This window comes from Nesoenas mayeri (assembly GCF_963082525.1).
Source record: "Nesoenas mayeri genome assembly, chromosome: 2".
NCBI lineage: Eukaryota > Metazoa > Chordata > Aves > Columbiformes > Columbidae > Nesoenas > Nesoenas mayeri.
In genome coordinates, this window is record NC_137543.1 from 142,672,900 (window position 1) to 142,693,150 (window position 20,251).

The 20,251-nt window shown below is 38.5% G+C and overlaps 1 protein-coding gene across 1 annotated transcript in view; it reads left to right on the forward strand.

Moving 5' to 3' along the window:
- The window catches only part of LOC308038280 (macrophage mannose receptor 1-like), a gene marked incomplete at both ends in the record, with an annotated part of 29,983 nt that extends 10,075 nt beyond the window's left edge, over positions 1–19,908 (forward strand). The window contains 20 exons of the mRNA XM_080340637.1: positions 294–442; positions 866–1,068; positions 1,464–1,585; positions 2,297–2,384; positions 3,074–3,218; positions 3,680–3,715; positions 3,802–3,971; positions 4,532–4,599; positions 6,201–6,301; positions 7,387–7,529; positions 9,011–9,125; positions 9,647–9,795; positions 11,347–11,449; positions 12,274–12,506; positions 14,080–14,245; positions 15,256–15,408; positions 15,664–15,780; positions 17,157–17,324; positions 19,191–19,232; positions 19,664–19,908. Of these exons, the coding sequence (XP_080196763.1) occupies positions 294–442; positions 866–1,068; positions 1,464–1,585; positions 2,297–2,384; positions 3,074–3,218; positions 3,680–3,715; positions 3,802–3,971; positions 4,532–4,599; positions 6,201–6,301; positions 7,387–7,529; positions 9,011–9,125; positions 9,647–9,795; positions 11,347–11,449; positions 12,274–12,506; positions 14,080–14,245; positions 15,256–15,408; positions 15,664–15,780; positions 17,157–17,324; positions 19,191–19,232; positions 19,664–19,908 (2,716 nt within the window). The remainder of the gene's footprint in view (positions 1–293; positions 443–865; positions 1,069–1,463; positions 1,586–2,296; positions 2,385–3,073; positions 3,219–3,679; positions 3,716–3,801; positions 3,972–4,531; positions 4,600–6,200; positions 6,302–7,386; positions 7,530–9,010; positions 9,126–9,646; positions 9,796–11,346; positions 11,450–12,273; positions 12,507–14,079; positions 14,246–15,255; positions 15,409–15,663; positions 15,781–17,156; positions 17,325–19,190; positions 19,233–19,663) is intronic.
- Between the last annotated feature and the right edge of the window lie 343 nt (positions 19,909–20,251).

Consider the following 20,251-nt stretch of genomic DNA (forward strand, 5'->3'; position numbering starts at 1 on the left):
ACAGAATAAATAATATACATGCATTAAGACAAGTTGTGTTGTCCATTGTGCAGTGCAAAAGGGGAATAGAATCACTCTACAGCCTAAACATGATTTACATTACCAAAATATAAAATAAAAAATATTTTTTATGACAATTAGAACTGTAAAAGTAAAATCATTACCCTTGCTTCAATCCGTACTTATCTTTTCCCCCACATTAACAAATAACCTTTACCAGATTCGCTACAATGAATTGTTTGAAGAAATTACTATAAAATGTGATACAACAGCTTCATACTTATTATTCACAGATATGAACAAGCTTTTTTGACTTCTGTAATTGGATTCAATCCAGCAAAGTATTTCTGGATTGGTCTCTCAGACACAGAGGAGCAGGGAACATTCAGGTGGGCCAGTGAGGACCCTGTCACCTTCACTCACTGGAATGCAGGAATGCCTGGTAAGTGCCATGCCACTTAGTTTCTGCTCTGGGGGCCCGAGAAGTGGGGATTTGGAAGCTAAACAGTGGGTTTGAAACTCTGCTAGCATGAAGTGGCAGAAATATCATTTCAAGTTTCCATTTGTGCCAAAGGAATTAAATCAGAGATCATGGTAACTCCTTCCAACAGATCATCCAGAACCATAAGCATCTGTTGTTCTCATTCACTCTTTGTTGTTTGATGGTTTTGATAGGTGAGTCATAGTATAATGTAAAAAGAATTTGATGCAATTTATTTATAATTTCATTGAAATGTATGTGAGCTACTGTGAGCTATTGGCATCCAACCACAGTGGGGACAGGTTACAGTTAGTTAAGTAGCATATGCTTTGAGAAGATGCAGCTATTTATTAATACGATTTTAAAATGTTATGTTTTGTGAAGGAGGGGAGTCAGGCTGCGTGGCCATGATAACAGGAACTTCAGCTGGATTATGGGATGTTTTGAACTGTGAAGAAACAAACATGTTTCTGTGCAAGCAGCTGGTGAAGGGAGCGAGCCCCCCTCCTCCTCCTCCAACAACAACCCCTCTCCCATCGTGCCCAGAGGGATGGAAATCCATTCCTCAGAGCAGCTCCTGCTTCAAAGTAAGTGTTTAATTTCTGAATGTGAACGCTGGTCATTTTGAATGAGAATATGTTTTGTGTATGCATGGAAGGTGGATTTCACCCTGCCTGCCTGCCTGAGAGGTGGTCTGTGGTAGCAGGTCTCCAGCTACCCCTGGGTGGAAGGTTAAGGAGGTGCTCACAAGTGCTGTATTTAGGTTGAATTGAAGTTTGGAGTGACAGGGGCTCTGAGATGACAAGAAAGGCAAAGTTGTAGTAATTAAATTTGATAGATGGCCACAGACCTATGGTTTCATAATAAAATAGTAAGTGATGAAACTAGAGACCAGGAGACCAGAATAAAGATAGAAGCCCAGAATTCTGTTTCTAAATTTCTGTAATACCCAGCACAGTATATAATTTTCCATTTTTTATAGATTTTTCAGGGAGGAAGGGACAAAATGCAAACATGGTTTGGTGCAAGAGATTTTTGCAGAGCCATTGGAGGAGATCTGGCATGTATCCATAGCGAAGAAGAACAAGACCTGATAGCTAGCTTGTAAGTATCTACAAAGTCCATTGTTTAAATATAGGGAAAAAAACTCCAAACATTTAAAAAATTACCTTTCTGAAAGACACAAGAGTTTCTAGTGGTCAGTTTCTACTTCGCAAAGATGGTTAATATCTTTGCAAAATGGTGGAAGGAAATGAGGATGAGGTGGCGCTATGCATTGAAGTAGCCTGAACATACACAACCATGAAAGAAGGATCATTAATACTGGTTTCAGCTCTCTTTAGTTCAAAGAGATAAAACTGATCTTTTCAGCTCATTTGTAGTTAATCACCACATGAAATACTCTTGATTAAAATAATAATTTGTGCTACTTTCTTTCCTTAGTTAAAGGGAAAAATTGGGAGACTGAGAAAAGCCTGATCTATTGATGTTCTAATATAAATGTTTAAATCAAGTACAGACAGATCTGAATTTGGATGCCCAAGCTCCTTGGTAGAACCAAGACCTGAGAATGTATTTTCATTTAAATCAGTGTTGGTGGACTTGTGACACCAGTGATCTTTCCCATGAAGCTCTGTGTTTCACTGCTTCCTGCCAGATGTGTGTGTTTTTCCCAACCTGATAGTTGAATGATTACTTTATATGACTGTCTCAGATGACACTTGAAGTATCAAAACACTGAGAATAATAGAATGATATATATTCTCCTTCTCTGTTTCACACCGTGTCTGATTATCTGTATTTGTAATCATTCAGAAAGAGAGACTATATTTTCCGTTCTTACTGGATGGGTTTAAGTGCCTTGGATTCTGACAGTGGATTTGCATGGAGTGATGGCTCACCAGTGAGTAAATAATTTCTTGTTCCAGGTTTTTTTTTCTAATTTTCCATGTATATCTTGGCAGACAGGTCTCACAACTCTATACAAGCCACAAGTGACATTAGGTCTGATTCCAGTCTAGGAATTAGTTTTTATCTTTTGGTAGTTCAATGTTATAGATAACAGCATGACATGTTGAGTAATGAAATAACACCAAAGGTGATGGAATATCTCTCCTGATCTAAGAAAACCAGATTGTACTAATCTCTATATTCCCTTTTGTCATTTAGTGTTAGAAATAATTTTGTATGTCTACACAAGTTAAGCTGCCCTTGCAAATCTGTAAGGTCTGCAAGGCCCCCGTCCGTATGGCAGCACTGATGGGTTGTCTCAAGTTGAAACATCAGAGCAGGATAACCAACCCAGGGGTCAGAGGACGGTACTTAGATAATTCTTTCTAGAGTTTATTAGGAGAAATTCATCTCTGCTGGTAATAAAAAGTGCAGCAGCTCTTGGCTTACTAACATGGCTTATAAATACACAAATGAAACATTTATGAAATTCAAGGGTCATGTTCTTCTCCTTACAAGGTCTGGGATCAAAGCACAAGACAGACCATGAAATCAAATGTAGTACATTCTTTAACAGGATGATATAAGACAATTATTTCATTGTAAAAGGAAAATAGTAACAAAGCTGTGTTTCCATAATAGGTAAATTTTGAAAAATGGGCAAATGGAGAACCAAACAATTATGACGGAAATGAAAAATGTGTCGTGTTTAATGGCTACACTAGTATGAACTGGAATGATTTATTTTGTGACCATATGCAGGAATATGTTTGCCAAATTAAAAAAGGTAAGATAACTTTCTTCCTTAAGCAACTTTTAGAAGCAGATAAGAACATCCTTTCTAGGTTGGATCACACTATCTGTGTGCAATGGAGCCAGCTGCACCATCAAGCACAATGAAATGCTTAATACATTTTAATTTAAATAAAACCAGTTGTAAACTATGAATTAATCAATGAGATACACATGTGAGTTTGCTATGTATATGCAGCATATTGAGGAAGTGAAATAGAACAGCCAACAGTTGGGCACAGCTTCTCTAAGCTTAACTTGTGATTAGCTATAACATGGTATTTGCTGAGTGTAACACATATTCTGAGAAATTCTGTGACAAAAAAATAACCATACTGAGTAACCCTTAAGATTAAGTTTGTTACTTGGAATTAAAATGCCAACAACTGTATAAATACAGGAAATTGACACACGTCTGAGAAATGCAATATACTCAGATATTTATTTACATTGCAGGAACACCACTGAAACCAGAGCCTGCTTCCACATTCCGTAAGTCTTGTACCTCTAATAACAAACAAATTAACACACAATGATGTTAATTTCTATTACAGACTGCTTAACGTTTTACCTTGCAGATGCTCAATATAATGTTACTGAAGATGACTGGATAATATATAATCAAACGGAATACTACTTCAGCAAGGAACGCATGCCTGTGGAAAAAGCCAGGAACTTTTGCAAGAAGAACGGTGGTGATCTTGCTGTCATTGAAAGTGAAAGTGAAAAAAATTTTCTTTGGAAATATGTAAGAAACATGTTTTATTTGAAAAATTCACTGTTCTTTCTGACACTGAAGCACCTTTTTCAGCTGGTTTGTGAAATATTAGAAAGTGATCCCCATGATAAAAAAAACCCCACAGTGTCACATTTCATGGGCTTATCTGGTCAGGAACTTTACCGTAATCATTATTTTGATAAATTGCTACGTGTAGACAAATTGTCAGCTTTTTTTCACGAATACTTGTAACCTTTTGGTAAATTCTTACTATGCTTTCTTAAAATTATTAAAAATATTACTTTATTTTATAGCTTGCTTAAGAGGTCATTCTTATCTTCTTAACATACCTGTTCTCAATTTCTTTTTCATTCCATTCTGCTTTTTTATTTTTTTTCCTTCTTCTAAATTAAATACTGGAAATTGGAGGAAAATTTTGCATTTTTAATTTCAGACACATATCCCGAACAACGCCCTGCACGTTGCATACTACGAAATTGTACAACTGAAACCAGAGTGGTTTTTAAGAGCTTGTTAATTTAATTTGAATTCTTACATCTCATTAAAATTCTTATTTTTTTGTGTTTTAGATTTTCTATAAAGACTGGGGGAATAGCTTTTATATTGGCTTAAGTGTGAGCCTTGATAAGACATTCCGGTAAGTAAAAAAAGGTTAAATTTGCCAGACTTATAATGTGAATATTTTGCATGGCTGGCTGTAGGAAACTGTTGAAGTTTAATGACTGACAAAACATGTCTAGAGCCATGGCTTGACATAAAGTTTTAAAACATGATCCTGATTCTTAGGGGAGCATTTATCCTGTGCTATTTTCACTATTCATTTCCCTTTCTTTTCATCCTATGCTTTGCTTTTTTATTGTGAGGCTGAGATGTTCACTCACAGTCAGTCCAGAGTCATCCCCTTTTCCTTGTTAGATGAAAGATAAAAATAGTTGGAGGTCTCTGGGATGTTTCAGATGGTACTTGCAGACATTATCAAATACTCAGATTATCAAAGAAAAAGAACCCTCCAAACCTGCAGTCGGGCATCACGGTGGTTTATAGAGGTGAAATATCACTACAGGAGAACCCTTGTCTGGAAGGTAATTCCCAGATGGTTGTACTGTCAGAGCACAAGGCAGGACAGCTTCAGGCTACATGGAGTCTTTACTCTTCTCCAAATGTATTTAGGAGTGAAGTGCCCTGGGAATATCCCAACCCCTCCCTGTGGAGCCTTATATGAGTTCCAGACATATTTCTTCTGTGGCACGATTTTTCTCTCTTCTCTTGGGATTTGAAGCTTGGTCAAATGAGTCTCAGCCACTTCATTTCAGCTGTTCTTCTGTTCTTTGAGGATCTGTTTCTTGTCCACAAGCCAGAGACACTGGATAGTCTCCTCTCCTGGAACTTCTGCCTTCTACATCACATCCACTGCTCAGAAAACACTGTTCTTTGTCCAGTTCTCCCTTACTCTCTCACTAGTTTCAGTCTCCTCCCTGTTGGATGATGCTGCCACTATTTGTCTTTCTATCATTCCTCCCAGTTTATTATGTATTGCTTTTTCCTATTTGGCTGAGGAAGATTTGCAAGTGGGAGCAACGAGATGTTCTGTTGAATGCCTTATTTGCAGTGTTCTTGCAAACACACACATACAGTTGCCTAGTCTCCAAAACACTAAACTGTGCTGGAGCTGATGATGTCTGAAGGCTCTAGATCTTGGCAGATTCTCCACTTAACTCTCCTTCCAGTACACTGAGGCTTTTTAACTTTTTTTCTTGTCTATTTTTTGAGAATAAATTTGTGAATTACCAAACTAGGAAATTATTGTTACATGACTGAAAGAGATAGCTGTATGATATTAAAGATTTGCTTTGTTTAACAAGATGGTTCCCAGTGCTCCCTCTGGTTCAGGGCTCTCTCTTACCCTACAAGATCTTATATTATTGCTTTTGGACCCAGGAAATTACTAAACGAGGCTCAGGTTTGTGTTTCTGTGAAACACAGGTGCAGTGCTGCAAGGGGGTGTTTCCTGCAGGCTAGCAGAGCTCAGAGATCTGGAACCACCAGTTGAGGCGATTAGTTCAGACTTGGTCCAGGCCAACAGAGTAGGCAGTTTACATAAAGATATTTTTTACTAATTCCAAGTGGAAGGTCATGTTTTTCTTTTACAAGAGAACAATATATGTTTGTAAGCTAGGATATAGGAAACTTAATGTCCTTTATGAAGAATTATTATGGCCCCTAAATGGCTTCTTTCAGATGGATGGATGGGACTCCGGTGAACTACGTTGCCTGGGCTCCAAATGAACCCAATTTTGCAAATAATGACGAAAACTGTGTGGTCATGTATACCCAAACAGGTGGGTGCTGTAACAACATTCGGTCTGCAGGGTGGTGTAGGCTTGGCAGGTCTGTATGTTTGAGGCTGGGTGAATTATTATGAGCAAGCTGGTGTTTGACAGAGTGTTTAAAAAGCATAGGAAAATAAATCATGTTGTCATCTTTCATTTATGCACTTTTAAAAAATTCAGCTCGACATAGCTAATACATTGGATTACATCTGCAATTTGATGCCTAGTTTTGCCAGAAAATTTCATCACGAACAAATAATTTAAGCATCAGACCATTTGCAGATAGAGTCGGTATTGTTTTTCCTTTAACCTCTGTCCATTTTATTACTACCTCTCGAGGACATCAGCTGCCTATTATCATTTGTGCAGTTCCTAAAAATCTATGGCTTGGGTATGGCTTTGATTATTATGAAACAATACTATACGCTATTTTAATTAAAATAACTACAAATATCCTTTAATACAGAGAGTTCAAAGTAATTCTGCTTACACTAGCCAGGCACTTAGTCTTCTTTGGAGCAGTTGATCTCTTCAACTTTTAAACATTTCTAATCTCAAATCCATAGCTAAGGTAATCTCCCTAGGCTCTGTTAGAGGTCAATAGACGTGAACACTTTTGGGGAATAAATTTCATGTCCTGTTTTGGAGATCTTTTTTTCTAAGGTAAGATGAATTATGTCCTTAACATCACTGAATTATAATGACGATCTATCCATTAAATATAGGAGGTGGTTAGTTCTGCTCTAGATAATTACCTTGTAACTGTCTGCAGCTAATGAAATAAATGCCATCTACTTATTCATTCCTGATCTGCAAAATGGGGATGATGATGTTAATGTTATATTCTTACATCACAATCCTTTAGGGAGAAAAGAAACCCAGAGGACTATAAGAATATGAGAAGCTCAGGTAGTAACGTAACAGGGACCAAGTTCTCAGGAACATATATAAAATTTACTCATTATTTCTGGGGGAGCGAAATACAAATACTACAATCAGTTCTACTTGCTGTGATATACTTGCTTTAGGAAAGGACATTTTTTACCCCAGTCTTAGTTGCATTTTGTTTTTCTTTTATTCTAACTTGCTTTCAGGTACATGGAATGATCTCAATTGTGGCAGTGTAGAGTTATTCATCTGTGAAAGGCTTAACAGTACCGTTCGTCCAACTGTTGCTCCTACTTCACCACCACCACAGGGTGGGTGTCCAGAAGACTGGTTCCTCTTTGATAACAAGGTGCAGTATGACATTCCAGTGTATTGCGTTTTAAAAAGAGCAGAATTTAGAAAACATATTCGATTCTGTTTTTCAGTTGTAGCAGTTTTCAGTTATCACAAAATGTGTTCTCACTGTATATAGTCAAAGACTCTAAAAATACAATTCCTGAAATAGAAATAATAGCCTCTATTGGGATCACAGCAGTCATGAGGGAGGTCATGAACCATACAAGAAGAAAGCTTCATCTTGTATTTTTGCTGCCAAAGATGGCTGAGCAACTTTCCTTGTGTGGAGCTGTTATATGTTCTTCTTTACTGTGCTGAGCTTATCTGGCTGTCACAGGTTTCCTGGACACTTCTTTGTCCCGTGCCTACTATGCACTGGCTCTTAAACCACAAAGGCACCTTCCTTTGAGAAAATTTATCAGTTTTTTCTACAACCAAACACCTGTTAAGGTTTCAAAATAATCTAGTAACAAGCTTCACTACACTTTATTATGTAAGGTCACTCTCATCCTTCTCAAAAGACAAAAGTTCAGGTTAAGAGAGTGCATGCATTTAAAACCCATAGATTGTCATCAACAGAGCTATAAAAGCTATTAAACAAGAACGTTCACTGTTGAGAATACACCTAGCAATGAAGATAATTCTTGATTATATTGGCTTGTCTGGCTTCGTCTCTCTTCCTTTTGGCTAAGCCAAAATACAACTTCAGTTTGGCAGAGCTCCTCTTTTCTTTCCTCTCTTAGACCTGAGGAAAAGAGTCACAAAATCAGAGTTGGTTCCCTTTCATGGTGCTCTCTCAAGATAAAATGTCTCTCTCTTCCTTACTTCCTGGAAGAGTAGCTTCCACGGTCTCCTTCCTTCACTCCTCTCCAAGTCCACTGCTGAGCATCATGGAGCTACCTCCCTTTTGCCCAACTTTTTGCCCAAATTGCCTAATTAACTTCTCAGTTGCATGTTTCAGTTACCACACTTCAGTTGCTAGACTCTGACAAAGCTGTCTAATGACATCTTGGTAGATCATATTACATCATGGATCGTATTACAAGAAATGATAAATTCATGTTTTTCTTTGTAATGTCAAAATCATTCTTTTTTCTGGGATTATCCTGTGAAAACCAAACCTGGTATGACAAACAAGGCAACAGAAGCTGTTTTGCTTCAATAACCTCTACCTTTGTTTTCTGAGGCCTTCTTAGGCATTCCTCCCGCAAAGTCACACCTCAGACATGTGCTCAGAAGCTTTAATGTAATTTCTACTGAAAGCATTAGACTGACATATTCCTTCTTCTAAGTGTATGCTAAAATATTGAGATTTATACTAGTTTTCTAGTATAAATTCATTAAGACCTAAAGACAAGCTAGAGAGGACTGTTGATTCAGCTAATCTCACCTTTCATTTAAAATATCCAGTTTATCTTTTTTTGTTACAGAGATGTTTTCACTGGAAAATAAAACACTACCTGCTTACCAATTTGGCATACTTCTGTTTTTCAGTGTTTCAAACTATTTGGTCTTGATGAAAATGATACATTGACGTGGCATGCTGCGCGGAACAACTGCATTAGTTTTGAAGGAAACCTGGCTACTATATCAAGAAAGGAAATGCAAGGTATAAAGCACCAATGCTTTGACACTGGATGAGATGTCAAGTAATTCCTGATAAACAGATCAAAACAGATGTTATAGCCTCTGCAATATATGCTATTTGCTATATGCATGCTTGGTAATTGAGTAGTTTATTTGTGTTGTATCTGTTTAGAAACCAAGCTATTAAGTCTGGTTCACAAAGAAGTTAACAAAGAAAAAACGGCAGCACACGCTCTGTAGACACATTGCCAAGGTGTGGAGTTCTCACATTAATTCCTGTCATCCCATTAAAACATTTTCCTTGCTTCCTCAGATGTTCAACAACACAGAAGAGAGCAAACACAAATTCCTTAGAAGAGGTTGAAAACAATTTTATGTAGAAAAATGTGCCCACTTTGAGTTTGTAAATACTTTTTCTGACCATAAGATCACAACCTTATTAAAATCGAGAAAAAAACTCACCATCTTGGTTCCAGACACTATAGGATCTGCACAGTTTCCCTCCTTGTACAATTTGTTTGTTTCTTTGTTTTTTTAATTCAGCTTTCCTCATGTCCCTCTTAAAAAATGCTGCAACTGATGCTTGGATTGGACTGAATGACATAAATTCAGAGCACACATACTTATGGACAGATGGAAGCCCAGTTTACTACACAAATTGGGCAAAAGGTTCCCGCAGTTATTACAGTAAGGTAAACATTAATTTCTGTTTATCACTTAAACATTTGAACTTTGATAGATGAATAAAATGTATGTAGCTACAACTGTATTACCTGTAAAGTTTCATTTATGAAGATTTTTAGCAATCTTGTTGCTTTTAAAAGCAGAGTAATCATGTGGGAGATCTACCTTCACACATTTTTTTTCAACGTTTGTGTTCTGACATGATTCTATATGAATCCAGATATAGGTTTGGAAGCATTATACAAAACTCAGACAAGTGAGTAATTTCCCTCACTTTACCATGACTGATCAGAAGATTCATATAAACTGTAGAATAGCAGTAACTGTGTAATTTTGGGATACAGCTAATGTTATTTAGACTTGATGAAAATACTAAAAAAACTGCATATATTTACATCACTTGGAATGGAGCTTATTAAGATAAGTGAATTGAACAAAATTATCAAAAGAAGGAGACTGGGTTTTCCTTTCTCATTTTTGTCTTCTCTCTCTAATCTGCCTTCTGAAAGATCTCTTCTGCATGCTTTGAAACTTTCAGCACTGCTGCGCCACTTTGTGTTTAATTGCAAGACAAAATTGAGTGTTATTCAATAATTGTAAAATGGCTAACGTAGAATACTGCTGACTAGTACTTTTTCTGTACTTCTGTCCTAGCTGTGCCAAGTTCCTCTCTTTTTCATAACAGAGCTGCTTTGAGTTCAGCTAAAATGTAAAAAAGTTCTGTGAGGTCCAACATCCATCCAGACTAGAGCTGGGTTTTGGGATGTCCAGGACTTCCCTATCTCACACAAGCATATGCTTTCTGTAGGATGCTGAGCCCATTGCCCTGCACAAGCTGCTCCACATACACCTTCCTTCACTTGCAGCCAAGACCTGGGCTAACGCCCCTGAGGGAATTTGGCAGTAGCATGAGGTTATGCTGATATGAGGTAGGGAGAGCCGCTGACTCCTGCTGCAGAAAGCCAAGCAGCAGCTTCTTATGCTGTGGGGGGAAATGGAGGAAGGTAAAGAGCCCAAATTGCAGTGGAAAGTCTCAGGAGCTGTCTCCCACAAAAGGTTTTTCCTGATTGCTATCTCTGCATTACTGCACCCTGGTGACAACTTTGGTTCCTGGTGCCTAGCTGTGTTAGGAAGATTTGAACTCTCCAGGCAACCTTCAGTGCTGAGGAGAGTTTCCCCACAACCTCCAGGAAAACGGCAACAGAGCTGAAATGTCCTGTGACCCAGAGCCAGCACACACGTGTCTACCTGCACACACACACACACGTATGCACCGAGACTGTATGTATACATACAGGTACTCCCAGACACTTGCTCCTGCCCCTGTGCTGTGCAATTCCCTCCATCATCCAAGTGCAAACTTTCCTAGGGATGAGTTCTAAATGCTTATTGTCATATTACTGCTCCTGACCATTGCTTGTATGAGTTCACACATATGACCTTCATATTATTAATCTGTGTGTGCCTGTGTGTGGTACATCAGTCTGTGTACCCAGAAGGAGTAGGAACGTTTCCTATCTATCCACATCTTTCCCTTGTTAATCTCATTTTCCCTGCAGGATGACTGTGTCTTCATGATAAAGAACCCTATTGAACAGGCCGGAAAATGGAAAGAAGAAGAATGTAAAACAAGTAAAAGCTACATATGCCAGAAAAATTCTGGTGAGTTTTTGCCACTTTCTAGTACAGTTGATTTATTGTGGTTATGTCAAAGTGGTGTTAAAAGTAACTTTCCTGTATTCAACACTATTTTAACTGAAAATAATCAGACAGTATCACATGCACTACAAGCCATTTTATAAAAAATGATGACACATTTTGTATTTTGGATACAAACTTTTAACCTTTCTTATTTTAAGAACTAGACCAGTAAATTTAAAAAAATATATCAATGGTTCATCATGTATTTCATTATTTTGGGTGATCAGGTAGGAAAGAGAGAGAAAAATACTTTGTCTTTATTTGGGTAAATTATTCAAAACAGAAATTCTACTGTTATACTTTAAAGCTCTGCAACTTCTTTACTTTGACAAACTGCCCTGCTTGATTTCCTTTACAGTTTTTACTCAGGCAATGCCACCATGAGCTGTTATATTCCTCTGCTTGCTCATGATGTGCTTACCGTAGCCTGTTCCTTGTCAGAAAGGCAACAAATGCTAAAATATGATGGAAAAAGTGGGGGGATTGTTCCCTTCAATGCCCCACACAGTTTCAGTATGCTTTGGGAAGGGGTAGAGCTTGCGGAGTGTGTTCCTAGAGGTGGTGGAGTTATTTATGCTTAAAGGTCATTCTGACAAAAATTATAAAATTTTGTCACAGAAGATGAAAAAATGGCTTTCATCAAAGCAGTGATAGATGGGACACAATTTATATTCCAGCCTCTCTTAATTACTTGGCTACTCTAGCACACTAGATCTTCTCTCAGCGCTACATGTTTAGCCAATATAAAGCATGTGACTTTTTGTTTGTTTGTTTGTTTGTTACAGACCCTAAACTGCAAATCTCCCAACCAATAGTTCCAATGCTTGGCTTTAACAATTATGGTGATGACCGCTATGCAGTCATCAACTACAGAATGACCTGGGAAGAAGCACAGAAGAACTGCAGAGAACAGGCTGCAGAACTTGCCAGCGTTTTGGATCCTTATGCTGAATCTTACCTGTGGTTACAAATATTAAAGCACGGAGAGCCTGTATGGATTGGTCTTAACAGCAACACAGTGAGTCAATCAAATGCTTTTGATAATCCTACCGCTATCCTAGATCAGCCATATTTTTTGCTCAGAGGTTGACAGGGTCCACTGTCGTAGTCGCTATTTGCTCCCATGTGAGCGCTGTCAGTCAGATCTGTGAATGTGTGGCAGGCATCAAAATCTTACTGAGGTACCTGGCTTCCCTCTACTTCAGGGGATTCACACATCTAAATGTTTGGCCATGATGCAAGTAACAACTGCCACAGCCACATTTCAGGGGACACCAAGGTTGAAGCTGCAGTGGTTTCAGCAGTAAAAGTGTCTATGGAGTTTCCACTTCCTATGTCAAGGTCTACCACAGGTTGATGTGGGGGAGCACTGCTGTTTCTGGACACATTGTGGAGCACACCACAGAAACAACTTGGGTTAAAACTGTTCTTTCTTTGTGACATTATTTTAAACCTTGTTTCAGTTTACAGACTAGCACTACAAGAGCTTGTGCTGGGCAATAGGGGAAATGGCAATGGGCAGTGTAGAGGCAGGAACAGGCCTATGGTGACTGGTGTATGGAGCTGAAACCAGTGCCTTGTGAAAAACAGGCTCAGTCAGCGAAGAGCAGAAAGGTCTAACAGGGGAAACACCTATTAGAGGCATGTAAAAAGAACATACAAAAGAGAGGATGCAGCTGGATATTTGTGGAACCGGAGTTGTGAGAAAAACGAGAGAAGAGAGGTAGAGCTGGAGCTTGGTGGGACATGGGACTGAGAGCAGGTACAGGTGCTGAGATGAGAGGAACTGGAGCTGCACTTTGGTGAGAACCGGCACTGAGAAACCAGGATTAGACAGGAATCTGGGATGAAACACGGCCAGGGACTTCAAAGGAAAAAGGACTGGAAAGGAACTGGCACAAAGAGCTGTATGGGAGCCAGCCTCCAAAGATCACAGGAAGAAGAGCCTGAGCTGTGCAGGACAGGATGACAGGAGCCATGGCTGTGGCTAATGTTAGTCATTGTCTGAAAATAGTGGTGAAGTCCACTGAAAAAATACACACTCGACCTATGTCTACAAGCTGGTCCTTGCAACAGCTAGAAAACTACCACAAGCCCTGTCAGCATGAGTGGCAGAGGTCTGTGGTGTGTGCCCCATGACAAACATCCTCAGTAGTGTATTCCTCTCTCCAGTGGAACTTCTGCTTTTTGACTTTGCTTTCTAAAAATATAGAGAAGCCTGTGCTAGAAGAATGGTAACAATAGTTTCTCTGCAAGCTTTATTTGATCTCTGTGTATATGTGTTCTCAATCTTCAACTGTATGTTCACATTTGTTATCACAAGACCCTTTGCCCATCTACTGCGCACAACAGATGGTGTGAACTGAATAATGCAGGTTGCCTACTAAATCAACGTCTTTAGGACCACTGTTCTCACTGCTATGGAGAGTGGAAGACTGGGCCATACTGTTACGTATTCATGATACAGGATGAACTAATTTTGTGTGATAAAATGTCATTCTGATGTTTTCTAACTTCTACATACCTGCAAGTCCAATCTTCAAATTCTTTCAATAGTATGTGACATAATCTTTATTGTAATTTGCTTTTAGACTCCTGGCCATTACACATGGTCAGATAGAAGGAGAAGCAGATATCATAACTGGGCCAGTGGAGAACCAAATAAGAACACAGCCTGTGTCTACTTAGATTTGGATGGTTTTTGGAAGACAGCATCTTGCAATGAAACATTTTTATCTCTCTGTAAACAATCTGATGGTAAGTTGTGAATGCAAGAAATGTGATTAGGTAGGCTGGAATTTAAATTCATGGCTTAATTTGAATTTAGCTTTTCTGCATATGCAAAGATTGTGGTGGATGGTATATGCCTTGTGATAAAATACTGCTTTTGTTAAGGAAGAACTCCCAGATCTAGTCTGTCTTGACGGGTTTTCAGACATTGCATTTCACAGGCAGATCAACACATGCACATCATAAAGACAACTACAACATTTCGTGCCACAAGCAATACATCTTTTCTACACCCTTATTTGTAAGAAACCGCAGAGTTGATTAACTTTAGCCTAACTATAAATACATTAATGATATATTTTTACATTTAAAAGTATATTTTGTAATATTGGAAAATAAGAAACTTCCGTCAGCATAGCAGCTGAATTAATCAATTTGTATTTATTAAAAGTATAAGATCCAGGGAAACTTCTACTGAGATACTTTAGAGTTCAAATATTGCACCTAATTTTCAAACAAATTTTAAATCATGTATGAAATTTATGATCTCATCACCATACTTTACAGCAAACTATATTCATTTAAGCTCTGCTTTGGCTTTAATCAGGTGATGCAATAGGTTACTAATTCTACTTTCACATAGTTTAGGATGCATGTACAAGGGCAGGTAGAGACAACTTCTCTGATGAACCTTGCTACAAACTGGACACAAGCGACTGGCTTGTGGTGGTGGTGTTGACATCCTTTGTGTGTACTGACTCATTCCTTACTCTGTTTTGCAAGTTTTGAGTAAAAATTGCTTTGCTGAAGACAATTGCAATAGGACTGGTGTAAGTCTTCTTTAGCAGATTGGAGAACCAGCTCCAATCATTACAGTTTATTACTAGTTTACCATGATTAGTTCAATCTTTTATCATTAGTTAAGTCTATGTGACATTCCTTTTACTGGAATCACTGTCAGATTTGTAGGCCTGATATGGGGTGCAATTTCCTTTGGCTTTTGAGACCCTGCTGAAACCTGTTTGTGTCCTCTTTAGAGTTAATCCCTAGTGAACCACCACAGCTTCCTGGAAAGTGTCCTGCACCGAAGCGTGGTAGATCTTGGATTCCCTTCCGTGGTCATTGCTACTATGTTCACACCACTTCTGAGGAGAGCTGGCCTGATGCTTCCATGGCGTGCATTCGGATGGGTAAGTGCATTTTTAAAATTAGGATATTTTACAGGTTGTGTGTTTGTTTTTTTAATCCAGAACCCAGAAATAATGCATAGATGTGTGTGTATGTATATAATTTATAAGCTACAGGTAGTTTAAATTTATTATCAAGATTTTCTACTATATGAAAAGACTAATCACAAAAGATGTCATAATTGTTGACTGAGATAATTAATTTCTAATGGAAAATCTTGCTAAAATTACATATAATATTTAATTGATATTTTTTAGGTGCTTCTCTGGTTTCCATAGAAGATTCAGCTGAAATGAGCTTTCTCTTACTTCATTTATCTCCACTTGCAAGTGACTTCAGGAAGTTTTGGATAGGATTGTTCAAAAATATTGAGGGTAATTATTTCACAATGCATACTGAGACGAAAATAAACACTAAATAAAGAATATTAAATAACACTAACATACTCAATACTGATATACTAAATATTAAATAGTCAAAGAGCAATCAACTGTTAAATGTTTAATAGCTTTTCTGCTAGAATACCACCAAGAGATCTACGCTTTTTCTTTCTTTAGTGTGGCTAGAGTATATTTCAGTCTGTGAAAGGTTCTAGCTTAACACTACAGTAGTTGATTAAAAGGATTCCTGTTACTTTTTAAATTCGTATTGCTTGATATTTAGCCAGTATTAGTCTTTCAAGAAAAATTTTGTCTTGTAATTAAAAGCTGACACAGCCTTAAATTGAAATTTATTTCTAAACAATACAGGGGATAGCAGCTCATATGAGCTGCCTAGTATTATTTCTAAATATAAATTTCAGTGGTTTTATTTTAATCCAAAAATATTTCAGCTTTTTTTTAATGCAAATTTGATTTGGTTTCCTATAACATTGTAATTTGGAAGCCTGTTATTCATGGCAGACTTTGAGGGTATAGTTCTCGAGCAAGTCTGGACTGGGCTGCAGTGAGTGGCATTGGCCATGGCTGCTTGAGTCCCAGCTCTCACTACCAGCAAAGGCACAGGCACTCTGTTGCATGGTGGGTCAAGTTCATCTGTTCCAGCTCAAAACTAATAGTACAAAAGCATTGATTTGTTCCTAACCTGGCACACTACACTGCCACATTGCTGCTTGCAATGTGAGCAGAGACAGCAAGGAAGCACAGCTGCAAGCAAGGGAATGGAGAAGGTAGCATGGAGTCAGTTGCAAGTTATATCACGATACTCTGCCATAGAAGTACACCCTGAAGGAGCAGAGATGGCAGTTATTCCTACTTACTTAATGGGCCTCAGCAGAAGATAAGAAGAGAACTATTACTAAAGAGCTGATTCAGTCTGCAAAAATAATTTATTAATCTAGCTCTTATAAAGCAGCTGTTCACTGATGTTGGATGCATGCATAAAGAAAATCTCCTGAGCAATCTGGATCCTTGAACTGCAGAGCTTGGCTTGTACAGGTGTTCTGCTTTTCTTAAGGCTCCCAGACACAGGTGTGCCCTGGGCACAGGCTTCAGCTAAAACCCCTTGGGCAGCCTGGGCATGTCATCTTGATGTCTCTGACAGCCATGGTCCTGAAGGCTACTGAGGTTAACTTTGTCTGCGAACATTTACATTTGGTACACTCCCATCTGAGTATCTCTGGCTTTTAAAAGAGTGAGATATGAGCCCTCTGTAATGCTAATTTAATCAATTAATACACGCAATATCTGTTGTGCCTAGTAGCCTATAAATGATTCTCCATTCACTCATCAGTTAATACTTTTAATTTTAGGGGAATGGATATGGACAGACAGAAGTGCAGTAGAATTTGTCAACTGGGAGAAAGGAGAGCCTACAGTAGTATTTGAAGAACACTGTGTTGACATGGATGTCTCAAGTGGAGCCTGGAGGAACTATTACTGCTCTGTTGACCAGAATTTTATTTGCAAAATACCAAAAAGTAAGTTTGGAATTTCTGTGCATTGGGTTATTTCAGAAGTAGTGGTTAATATACATCAAGCCAAACTGCTCAAGCACTGGGCACATTTTATGCGTTGATGTTGATGTATGTGGATCATGTTGGAGAAGAACCCGAGTCACCGTTTCCTCATCTCATTTTAAAAGCATTGGCATTTGCTGTACTGTAGGGTAGGGGAGAACATATCACCTGGTGAAAGTGTGGAGAAAACTCATAGTCATCATGGTTAGAGTGTGAAGGGCTGTAGATGATAAATAGATTACTAAACTAGTGCTGAGGGAAAAGGCAAACACTCTCCTGATAGCTGAGAAGCAGCAGTTGAAAGTCTCTGAGCTCCTGCAGAAGGAAGGTAGGTGCTGCTGGTGGGGTTGGTACCAGTGAAGTGTTTTGGGGTCTTCTTGTCAGCCAAGCAGAAAGTGTTAAGTGATGGTGGGCAGTAGGGCCCAATTAATTTCTCTGCTGATACAGGCATAGGGAGACATGTCAAGACAACCAAACAGCATAGTACATTTCATTTTTAATGATTACTTTTGACCCTGTGGTTTTTGGATGTCAAGCCATGTGAAATCTGAATATGTGACAGGCTGGGCTGAATCCTTCTTGCAGGCACAGCAGTGTTGCATAGAGCATGAAGGATGTAAACCTGCACATATGCAGTAGTGTGAGCTACCATAAACACATGGATTTAGCTGTGTTTGCACACATCATCTGGGAGACGATTTCAAACAGGCCAGATTTGCCATCATCAGACAGATCCACTACACAAATATAATAGATGAAATGTGGAACCAATTGAGTCTCCTGCTTGTGGATCCCCACATGTTGGGAGGCTGGCAATGAAGTCATCCATGAGCTCTATAGGGCCTGGCCAGCCAGTCCTGCAAGCAATTAATTGAATCATACTCACCCAGCAGTGGAGGGAAGAAAAGGAAGTTGTCTGAATATGCTTAAGTACAGATCAAATGTGCTTTGCACTTTGGCAAGTGTAAAAAATTGACTTCTTCAGTGTGAATTGTTAGACTGAAAAAGTGTAAAAACTTTGATTGTCTCCCCTACCAAAAAGAAGTGTTCAAAGAAATTGGTAGTGAAACAGGTTTGTGGGGGTTTTTTTTGTTTGTTTTGTTTTGTTTGTTTGTTTTTTACCCCCTAAAAATATTTTTAACAAGAATATTTGATGTATTCAACCTGAATTGTCAGGGAAAATGTTTTCATAAACTTTTCCATCTTCATGTACTGTGTTCAGCTCTGGGGCCCCCAGCATAAGAAAGACACAGAGCTACTTGAGTGGGTCCAGAGCAGGACCATAAAGATGAATAGGGACTGGAGCACCTCCCATATGAAGACAGGCTGAGAGAGTTGGCAGTGTGTAGCCTGGAGAAAAGAAGGCTCTGGTGAGACCTTATAGCAGCCTTCTAATACTATAAGGGGGCTAGAGCAAAGATAGAGAAGGAGACTTTGTCAAGGAGTGTAGTGATATGTTGCGGGGTAACAGTTTTAAGACGAAAGAGGGTAGATTTAGATTAGATACTTGGAAGAAATTCTTTACTGTGAGGGTGGTGAGACACTGGAACAGGCTGCCCAGATAAGCTGTGGATGCCCCATCCCTGGAAGTGTTCAGGGCCAGGGTGGGCAAGGCTTGAGCAACCCAGTCTAGTGGAAGGTGTCCCTGGCTATGGCAGGGGCATTGAAACAAGGTGGTATTTAAGGTCCCTTCAAATCCAAACCATTCTATGTTTATTTAAAATTTGTTAGGAATGCAAAATAAAAATTATTTGTGCGGTATTTATTTAATCTTTGAATGGTTGATTGCAAATTGTGTATAATATATATATCTTTTTAATTTTAAAGTTATTGAAGCTGAGCCAACCCATGACTCACCTGTCAATAAAGGTAGGTTGGTTTCTTACATGCACATTAAACAGAAATTTCAATAAATTTATAGGCATTTATTATTTACAAGTAAAATTGCTTCCAGAAAAGTTTCATTTAAATATCCATTTAATGGTCACTGATGATTTCTTCAAAATAGCTGTTTAAAAGGAGAGCTCTTCTCTCAAACTGGATGTCTTATTGATTTTTTTTTTTTTTTTTCTAAACGAATGGTATGCTGTGGTATAATATAACATTCCTTTTGAGAGATATATAGAAGAGACTGAGCCAAATTTTGCATTGTCCATCCAGAACATACATAAATTTTAACTGCTGTTATGGTTGTTCAGTAATGTACAGTTCACCTACTTGATTTACTTAGGGAGGTGTTTGTTGTATGCAATAGCAGTCTCTGGCCATTTGCAGTAACTGTTCTGTTTTGTCTTTCACAGCATCAAAAAATGAAGCTGCTACTTCGTCTTCAAATAATTTAGGCGGGATGATTGTTATACTGATCTTCCTTCTGCTAACAGGAACTGGCCTTACACTCTATTTCTTCTATAAAAAAAGACGTGATCGGCAAACAATTACAGCCAGTTTTGACAATGCCATATACTGTGGTGGTTCTGACCTTGGAACTCAGGAATCAAATTGTCTTGTGACCAATATTGAAGAAAATGAGCAGGCAATAGTTTAATAAACAGGCTGATCTTGTGTCTGATTTTGAAAGGAATTAAAGTGCTGGAATACAAGAATTTTTAAGGCAAAGCAATTTTCTCCTTACGAAATTCTAGTTCATTTTGCATAGGATGCTTCTTGCTTTCTGTACTAGCAGGAACAATCTTGCAAAGCAGATCCAGAGATCTGCTCACAAACAGTAGTAACTGGAAGGACTGTTGAACATATGCGTACGCTGTGCAAATGAACACTTGGGCATTTCTGGTCTCTGTAGGGGTTCAGCGTCACGTTTAGGCACAAGAAGAACCATGCTCACCACAGGCAACTGTGAGAAAAAGCTCCTTAGCACGCTTCAAAAAGTA